Source organism: Diadema antillarum, unplaced genomic scaffold (assembly GCF_040938485.1).
Source record: "Diadema antillarum isolate AM-2024a unplaced genomic scaffold, OU_Dant_1.0 seq00000264_RagTag, whole genome shotgun sequence".
Lineage (NCBI taxonomy): Eukaryota > Metazoa > Echinodermata > Echinoidea > Diadematoida > Diadematidae > Diadema > Diadema antillarum.
The window spans coordinates 906,238-916,561 of record NW_027271302.1 but is presented as its reverse complement, the minus strand read 5'-3'; the positions used below and the strand labels follow the sequence as shown (position 1 = coordinate 916,561).

Genomic DNA, 10,324 nt, shown 5'->3' with positions numbered 1-10,324 from the left:
TTACTCCATATTCTTGAGACCCACCGATTCTAGATGAAGTGGCTACCGTAGAGGCAACACTAGTAGACATATTTTGCTTCCGTCTCCTCCAGTAGATGCTGTGGAATCATAATAAGTACGAAATAAATATTGTGACGAGATTAAAAAAGTAATTACTCGCGAGATCGAAAAAATGTATGTTGCATTCATCATTACCTTTTTCTTTCTTTCTTTTTTTTTTTTGCTTTGTCAAGGGTGCACTTTACTTCCGTATTCTGTCGTAGTTTCTTCCGAATGCTGGACATGCTATCTGATGGTAACACACGGGGATTACCATCACGTTGTATGGACAGCTCTATTGACAGCTCCACTTATTAATTGTTATCCAACTCGTAGTAAGACATATTACGTGTATATCACCTTCCACGTACTTCTACCATCATTTTACTGGGCCCAGATACTGAAATAACCTTCAGCTATAAATCACTTATTCTTTATCTTTATCGTCCTTCGAACGACAATTAAAACCGTTCTTATCAAAATGGATACACCGTACAAGTTGTCAACAATGTCCATAGATGATAAATTTACGGTCTTGTGCTTTCATTACTCAGTGCGTTAAGATCTAGCGGTTGACTCTCACATTATAGCTCTCAAGGTACTTATCGTTCAGCTTCTTTGTAGCTTACTATTTCTGAGAATGTGGCTACTGATTATTGCTGCTCTACATAAGTTGTGATCTTATGTCACAGTTACAAAACGACACAAAATTAACTTGATGTATTCTGGCACTTACATGAAACATGCTACTCCGAGAATCAGCGCAAAGGCAAATAAGCATCCCATGGTGGTTCCGTTTGAATTAGACAGAGAGTTCACTACCATTGCGAAAGAATGATACAGAATTGGAAAATTAACTAGGGACGATATGCTCTTTCCAACTAAAATTAGTCTTTAACAGTGAGCACGATGTACTTTAAATAATATGTGTGCGTACTTGAGTAATATTTTTAATCTATATGCATTAATATACATAATATATATACATTATATACATATATAACATTGATATAATTAACACACACACACACACACACATATATATATATATATATATATATATATATATATATAAACACACACACATAAAACGTTTTATAAACATTTCAAGTCACTGCTGAATTAATGACGGAAAATAATGTGCTGTCAATGTGTTGACCGACTTCTCCTTATATACACACAAATTTTAAAATACGGAGATATACAATGCATACGTGAATACAGTGTTTCAAGCACTGTATAGACTGACAGTTGTGTCGAAATCTTGACAATAAGGTATTAACAATACATATGTATCAAGTATGTATGTGTATGTATACATAAATCTCTGTGTGCGAAAAGGAAGTGGTTTGACATGGATAACATAAGGCGCAAGTAAGCTACTGTTACAGTGACAATCTCTCACCCCCTCCCCATCCCTCCCCCCCCCCCAAAAAAAAAATGTACATTTGCGTGAAAAACGGAAGAAAACACATTCCCAATATCAAACAAATAAAACTCGACAAACACAACACAAAAAGGATTTCTACGAGTTGCCGGATGGATAATTAGGGATGGAAGATTTCCTCTTGACAACCCCCCTTAGCCCCCCTCAGAAGTAAAGGGGAAATGTTCTCATATCGTACTCTACACTATATTTCTGTCATATACGTATGTATATGTATATATTATATATGTATATATATATATATATATATATATATATGTGTATATATATATATATATATATACACATAAGTAATACATTTGTATATTTGAAAGTTTGAATACAAGTGTTTCTGAAAATACGAGTACAAACAAAAACATATATATATATAACTTTATTTTTCTTATCTCACCTAACTCAGTGTCCCATCGGAAATCAGTCTCTGTCCAAGCACTTGGTCCAACCGTATTCCAAACTCTGACTGCAAGCTTGTAGTCTGTAAACGGTAATGCCGCGTGAAAAGACACGGTCGTGTTTTCTCTCTCATAGACTTCATAACGTTGCGTGCTATTTTCCTGAAGTTGGCGTCGCAATACAACTTCGTAATATTCAAACATCCCTCTTACGTTCTCACATGTTATCGGATACCAGGATACAGTCGTTCCGGTAACGTTAAACCTGCTGGCGATCGCAGAAGGTCCTAATTTCAAATAAAATTAATAGGAAAATTTATTTTGAGACTGTGGGTAAAAGAGAGGTTTTTTTTTTCTTTGTTGGGTCTCCTTGCCAGGGGAATATTATCTAATTATTTTGTTGTTTTTACCACGCAATTAAAGTATTTTTTACAATGCTTTGGCTGGAATTGTGTGAGGGCAAACTGTAATGTGACGTTTCACTGTTGTGGGAACTGACGATCATACTCTCACAATTTATTAGCTCATAATATTGTAACAATTAATAGAGTACAGAGATAGGATGATTGTCATCATTTCAGAAATATACTATGGGATCAAAATTTTAAAAAAGGAATGTGATTTAAATGATGCTCTAATAACTCTCAAGCATGTGTCAACCACTTGAGGCTAATAGGCCACTTGTACACTTTATTATCATGAGAATACTTCAAATTTCTGATTGAAGCAATGGATTGAATATTTTGCCTGTAACGAAGCTTCTGCTACGATTTCCCAGTTCCCTTTTGACTCCTTTAGTTAAACACAAACGAGATAAATGGAGCACGATTTGAAAGAGTGTCGCCTCTCCCTCTAGATGTGTCTCTCTGTTCGATCAGTGAGGCCTATGATTATAGAATCATGACTTGTCAGATAGGTTGGTGTACTCATAGAGGATATTATTTTCAACGAGAAAGATGAACTTACTGTCACATCTGGTGGTACTTTTCCCTGACACGGATGCTATCACTTCCCCACTTCCAGCTATCTTTTGTACGGTAACTTGAAACGTCGCAAAGTTAGTGAGATTTTGAATGATCAGGAAATTTCTATGGGGCCGAGAAGATTGGTATTGAGGACCCTCCATGGCGATCTGTCGTGTCTCACTGACTGGATGATGGAGACAAGCTAAGTATTGGAAGGGTTGATATAGCACTCGGTAGGTACCCAAGCACGTGGGTGCTAGCAACCACTGGACCAGTAAGCTGTTCGTTTCATTTGCAGATGGTTCCACGATCACTGCAGGAAAGGAGATACCATTTGGTATAAATCAATTCTTAGAATATGCTATAATTGTTATTCTGTTTTCTGTCCAATCATTCAAGTATCCTCTTGATCACGACCCCCCCCCCCCCATATGGCAAACGTTATTGGATACGCTCAGTTTCAAACGGCCATTACTTCTCCATATTATTTTTGACATTCATAATAGGGACTACAGTATTTGATTTTGTCGACACCAATGATCGCAGTAGTCACGAATTGAATCTAAAAATGTAAAACAGATCTAGTTGTGTTTTTGGGATTCTAATATATGTGTATGACAAACGCGAATCTTTTCGCATGTACGGACGAAAATATGGAACAGGCCTACCTCGCAGCCATTTTCAGAGTCTTAGTTAGAGTCTATTATGTTATTTCTGTAGTCAGCGACAGTTACTTTACATTAACATATGGTATAGCTGGGATCAAGCTGGGATAATCCTACCACGATCTGATTCCAGGCTGTCGATTGTGACATGTGCTGACTGCAATAAGGTGATCTCGGTCCCTCCATAATCCCTTCGCACAAGCTCGAGAGATACATTATAGGAGTTCAACGGAGAGATTCCTGTAAATTCCATGCCTCGATTAGGGAAAATTGTGTGAAATGACTCATTTGGCGATAATGTCTCGCATAAGTCTCTATCGATGACTTCGTAATAACCACGCCATTCCAAGTCTAGCAAGGAGTCATACGTGCATCCCTCAGTGACTTGGTAAACCCAAGACAAACGTATTGTCGTCCCGTGTACCCACTCCGCTGATAATGATCCTATATTCGAAAAAAGTGAATTTAATACGAAAAGATATAATTAAGAGTGCAAACATAACGTATATTTGCATTAGTCATATAGGAAGCGACAGTTATACGATTATACCTTGATCATCGTTTTTTCTATGTCTATTCTTTTATTTTCTCAATCACCTATGGCGCTAATAGTGGAAAACAAGAGCAAGACAAAATTGAAAATAGAGAAAATGACAGGCCTAAGCTGTATTTAGCACAGGTCCTTAATTCCCACTTAAAGTGTACCTACAGATGCAAATAGAATCAGTTCTACGTTTGTAACAATTGTAATGAAAGTCTCTTGAGAAGCTAGATTGTGCAACTCTTACCCGAGATAAATGCATAAACATACTCAGGTCACAGAAACACTGCGGTGCAGTAAATGCCACAGTTCGGTCAGAGGTCGTAAGTGGTCATGTTTATAAAAAGGCTTTATGGCTCCCATGTCAATGCTTACTTCCATAAACTTAATTACAACAAAACTTGAATCAGAGATGCGCGTTTGCTATCCACATCATGCCATTTCTTCCAACTTCCTCTAACCTAACCCATTCCTATGAAATGTACACTTACAGTTTTGTCAGGTTCTTGCAGTTTTGACTTTCTGTGAGTTATTGTTAATATTCTACAGCGATGCATCAACAGTTTGATGGGGAAAAATACTACTCACTTTTCACGCCATATCCAAATAGGACATTTCGACGAAATCTATCGGCATATAATGTACTTTTGAAATTGACGCAGGTGATGAGCTTCGAAGCGGCTTTGTATCCACGTGTGAGTGTGTGTGCAGAAAATGCAAATTTCATACCTGGCTCAATATCTATCTGTACAATGACTCAAGACTAGCCCACTCATCAAGGTGCTAATGATTGTAATGAAAGGTTGTTAGGGACACAGATATAAAAAGAAAACATACAAACAAACTACGCGATGGATGCATTATACAATAGTACTCATCCTTGGTGTCATAAACACGATGGACGTAAAGTGAGGCTGCGATAAATATTTTGGGAAGATTGTATGAAAATGAGTTGGATAAGCGCATATTTCTTTCACATATGTAATGAAAGGATCAATAACCTAATGTCACGTTCTCAAGCACTCGGAATAGACTGAAAATGAATAATAAATTATGACGTATAACTTTCACGAATCAGGATTTGTGTCATATAGATGAAAATTCAGCAATCACTCTGAAAATATTTTTACCTTCGAAAGACGTAAAAACTGGTATTGAAAGTCTCGAAAAAATCAAAAAAAAATTCTGTGTATATAGTGTATCGGTACATTAATGTTTGTCTGTGCGTATGTAGATTTCGTTTGTGATCATGCATTCCTCTTGGCATAACGTACCGATTTCTGAAGCAAATGTCGTGGCATTAACAACAGCTGAATCAGATACTGGTACACTGTTCCACATGTGATATTCATATTGGCGCCAAAGTTGAACTTTGATGTTGTACGTTGTGGAAGGCTGAAGGTCTCGTAGTTCCTTAAAGTTTGGTATTTGTTCATAATTAAGTGCGGTCTCTTCAGTTTGCCTCCATTCAGTGTCAGTAGGGCGTTCATCGGGGCAGGCAGCTCTCTGCACAGGCCTGTAGAGAACGCGCCAAAATAATCCCTCAGTATCGCTGCACTGCTCGAACAATATCCACGAGACTTCCACTGTTGCCGTAGATGTAGGGTTTGCCCACACTGAGAGAAACACACAATGATGTGACGAATCATGACTACAAATTATGACAAACAAGAAATCAGCAGTTATGATGTCATCAACATGTAAGGCGCCCATGAATGATTTACATATTTTCAGATCTATCCAAGATCAATGACGGAGCAGCTAACCACATAACATTGGTTTATCGTGAATTTTAGCAATTTTGCAACTTGTGCAGATCCATGATTAATTAGGCTTACAATTTGGTCTACGTCTGCAGAGAGAGAGAAAAAAAAAACTAAGGTCTCCCTACCACCTCACACACTTGAAGAAATTCATTGCTGTTAATACTTCTGTACCAAAACAAAATTGATGTTTGAGATAAATACAGAATTTTCTCTTGGGCATTATCCCTGAACCCGCATTGGGGATATCCAGTCCGGATGAACGATTTTGTGTACCCATTGAATCCTGACACAGAGTACGGAAGTCTGGAAAATGTTATAAAAATCCACTCCTTTATTTCAGGATGAAATTAATGAATTAATGAGATATGTGCTGTTTTATTACCATTTTGTTTCATCTTGAAATGTGTGCTCTATGTATATGTAATTGTGTATGCCACTTCATTCACGAAAATTTTCCATTTTATGAACAATATGTAAACGAAATGAAACTGAAATGAAATACTAGTAGTCCAATTTATATTGATTAAATCTAACCTGGATCAATATTCATCTGCATTATAGATATCTTTGAGAGATGCTTTGAGAGATGCTAACCGTGTGCACAGAAGTGTTATTGGAGAGAAAAAGAAAAGGGGACAAAACTGCAAAGGCAATAACATGAACATACAAATGAGTTAGGCAAGCATAACATTTCACCAATTTTCACCAATGGTTTGCAACCCAAAAATAACGATTTCTAGGGCCTACATACCACGTTCTTCATGTAGGCCTACATGCATGAAAGGTAAATAAAATGAAATATATGGCTTACAACATGAACCAAACAGAACTGAAATTTTTCAAAAAATTATTAAAAAGGTATATCAAATTGCGATAAGATGGCCTTCTGTGTGTACGTGTGTATGGGTATATTTGTTTGTGTTTATGAAGTATGTATAGGTTCTACACTTTGTCAGCAACAATGCAGTCGTTCTCTCGTGTAAGACATACCGATTTCTGAAGCAAAAGTGGTGACAGGAACGACTACTGAAGCGATGTTTTCACCTCTGCGCACAAGCTGGACTTTCATATTGTAAGTTGTGGAAGGCTCAAGGTCCCGTAGTTCCTTGAAGTTCGATATTTGTCCATAATTGAGTGCTATCTCTTCGGTTTGTCTCCATTCAGTGTCGGTAGGGCGTTCATCGGGGCAGGCAGCTCTCCGCACAGGCCTGTAGCTTACACGCCAAAATAACCCTGTAGAATCGCTGCATTGCTCTAAGAGTAACCACGAAACTTCCGCTGTTGTCGAAGATGTAGTGTTTGCCCACACTGAGAGAAATATCATAATGACGAACAACTTTTAAGCCACTCTTCACCAGTCTATGAATATTAGATATTTACAGACTTCATGAGCTTGAAGTATTAACATTATTGTCTACGATTTATACAAAGGGAATTTTTACCACGTTTCTCACGATAATATGATATTATGACGATTCGTACCTGTAGATCCAGAGGCAACAACATCACATGCTAGGACTCCATAAATGTGAATCAACCTGTAGTGCGTATTTTGTTTCGTTACTCATTTTGTTTTGTTAATTTTTGCAGGGCGAAGTTTTGAAATCGTTTACCCAAAAGTATTCCCGAGCAAAGAACAAAGTTTCCATTTCATAAAAATCTAAAATTTCATTAGTTAAAGGTTGCTGATGAATTAGGCCTATTAGAGTATTATGGACTACAGTTGTATAATTTGTTGTGATCTATCTTTTTATCTAGAAAATAATGGGACAACCATTCTCACCTAAAACTTGTGCTAAGTTTTCGTTCTCCCTTTAACAACAATAATTCCTCGGTGTGTGTGTATGTGTGTGAGTATTTTTTTTTTCATAATCAGTACTTCGCAAACATCACTCGATGTGATTTTCTTCTCATCAAAATAAAGACGAATCAAATAATCAAAACAATCAAGGTAGATATAAAGTATGTATAACAACCATGCATTTTTCTACATTTGTACAATATCTTTTTTATTGTAGACTTATTTGTATGTCTGAATAGGACACACGAATTAGCCTACATTAAGAAAAGACATGCACAGCTATATTAATACACGCCGATCCGCCGTATATGAGGGCATGTTATTGACGTATAAGGTCGGGAAACGCGACCACCCAACACGAACGCGATGACCCGATGAAACGAAGTAAGACGTCATACTCGCATTCTCGAGAAATTATATACGTGATATGTTTTTGTGAAGACAGTCAAGGTTAGGAAGCTGTATCATTTTCTCACATAAAATGTTAACCTAATATCACAACTTGACATTCATTTTCACTATTTTTTTCGGTATCTATTCTTCCCCTCATTCTTTTCTCTAACAACAGCGTCCAAAGGCGGACACGTTGCTTACACAAATACATCCAGGTGTACGAGTTCCTCTGTCATTGTTATTTATGGGTTTTGACGTGTTCATTAAAATCATCATTCCTACAGTAATACACCAAAATGTTTCTTGATGCTTCAAAAGTAAAGTTTGCCAACGATTGTCCAGTGATGAAATTACTTATTTGCAAGGCACAGATATTATCCAATTAAAAAAGAAAGTAAGTATATTTGCATTTAGTTTAGAATAACACACTCACTGGAAAATTGTTCATTCTTGGTGACTTTAATGTCCACTGGGAAAACCAACAATCCAGTGACACTAAAGCTTTGTGGATGAACCTACTTACGAGTCAGGACACCTGACCATCACCCATAAGCATAAATTCTGTGCATATCCAGGGCTCGATATAAGATCACAGCTCTGTTCTTTGTCTCCTTCAGCTTGAAAAACATAAGCCTGTGAAGAAGAAAAGGATCACCTACGTATACCGTGGGTTTAAGACTTTATTTATTTGACTCAGCTTAAGTTGGACCTGATTTATTCCAGTCTGTTTTCTAACACCTGTGGCGCTGTTAATGATTCAGTTCATTAGTATAATGTGGTTCTGAGGGAATTGTTGGACAAACATGCTCTTGAGAAGACGTTTGTTGTTGTGGAATAGCCGACTGTCCCCTGTACAATGAGGTTATCGCTAATGCAAACGCATGCCGCGACAGCTCGAAAGGCGATGGAGGCGGATTCATGCCCAATCTGATAAAAAACTCTTCAAAGAACCAACATTTGCTGTCGGGCGGAGGTTCGGTGGTCTAGTGGAGATGACGCTAGTTCGGAGATCAGGAGGTCGTAGATTCAAATCCTGCTCGAGTACAACTTTGTATATACGCCCATGATTTTTTATCATGGCTACTGCTAAAAACACTGATCAATTCAGTGCTTATTTACGTGGATGTAGGACAATTTATCAATCAGTTGCAACTCTTCAAAGAGCTGAGAGATCGACTTAAGCAGTCGTTCATATGTGCCAAAGCTGCCTACTACAATAAACTAACAACTGATCGTGGATCTGACCAAAAGGCACTCTATGTCATCATCAACAAGCTTTAGTACCGGAAGATGGAATGCAGCTACGGCACTACTGCATCATTCCTCACCTGGTCGTGTAGCCTTTGAATTCTCAAGGTACTCTATCGGTAAGATTGAGTCTAGAAGATGCAAATTACGGTCAGACATGTATTTTGCTATTGGGCCAGGGTTAGACAGTGATATAACTTCCTCATGTGATGAGCGTCTTACTCCACTCGCGCCCACAACTCCGGTAGAGGTACAGAGAGTTATCCGCAGCTTTCCTGCTAAAGTCATGTTCCTTGGATCAATGCAATTCCAAGCTCAATTGATAAAGAGAGTTATGAACTAGTGGCCGTTCCTATCTCTAGGATAATCAGTGGTTCCTTACAGGAAGGAATGTTTCCAGAAGAACTGAAGCGGGCTCATGTTACTCCTGTATTTAAGGACACACCCTTAAATCCGGATGAGATGAGCAGTTGCCGACCTATTATCTAACTTGCCGTTCCTTGCCAAAGTCCTCGAAAATGCAGAAGACTAATGTCACATCTTCAGGACTGCAGCCCCTATGAGCCCATGCAGTCTACTGACAGGAGACATGATCACAGCGCAGAGACCGCTCTTCTGAAAATAGCTGATGACATCTTGCGAGCAGTTGACAACAAGAAAGCAGCCATAGTACTTCTCTTGGATCTGTCAGCTGCATTTGACACGATTGATCACGAAGTTCTCTTCCACAGGCTGCAGCAGGATTTCATAGTTAGCGCCACTGCCCCGGAATGGTTCAGATCTTATCTCCATTGCCGAAGACAGTCTGTGAACATCGATGGATCTGTGTCAAAGGAGGCCTTCCTGACCTGTGGCATCCCACATGGTTCACTCCTCGGACCTTTACTCGTAACACTGTACACTCCCCCTCCCCCCCCCCCCCCCTCCCCCCTTGGGAACGCAGCACGTCAACATTGCATGGTTTGGAACCCCACTTCTATGCAGATGACACTCAGCTTTATGTGACATTTGATCCAAGAGGGCAACTGAAGAAACAGCAGCAGCTACGACGATGACCTTGTACCTGT

General features: G+C 38.6%; 1 protein-coding gene across 1 annotated transcript; it reads left to right on the top strand.

Moving 5' to 3' along the window:
• Positions 1–9,788: 9,788 nt before the first annotated feature.
• Positions 9,789–10,312, top strand: LOC139729796 (uncharacterized). Its single transcript, XM_071640727.1, has 2 exons — positions 9,789–10,122; positions 10,242–10,312. The coding sequence occupies exons 1-2, from the start codon at positions 9,789–9,791 to the stop codon at positions 10,310–10,312; spliced, it is 405 nt and encodes a 134-aa protein (XP_071496828.1).
• Positions 10,313–10,324: the final 12 nt, after the last annotated feature.

Bases quoted from the DNA above. Each gene is read 5' to 3' on its own strand.
- LOC139729796 (XM_071640727.1), top strand. From the start codon at position 9,789: ATGTCACATCTTCAGGACTGCAGCCCCTATGAGCCCATGCAGTCTACT. The intron at 10,123-10,241 runs GTTCACTCCTCG...ACTTCTATGCAG, and splicing joins GACCTGTGGCATCCCACATG to ATGACACTCAGCTTTATGTG.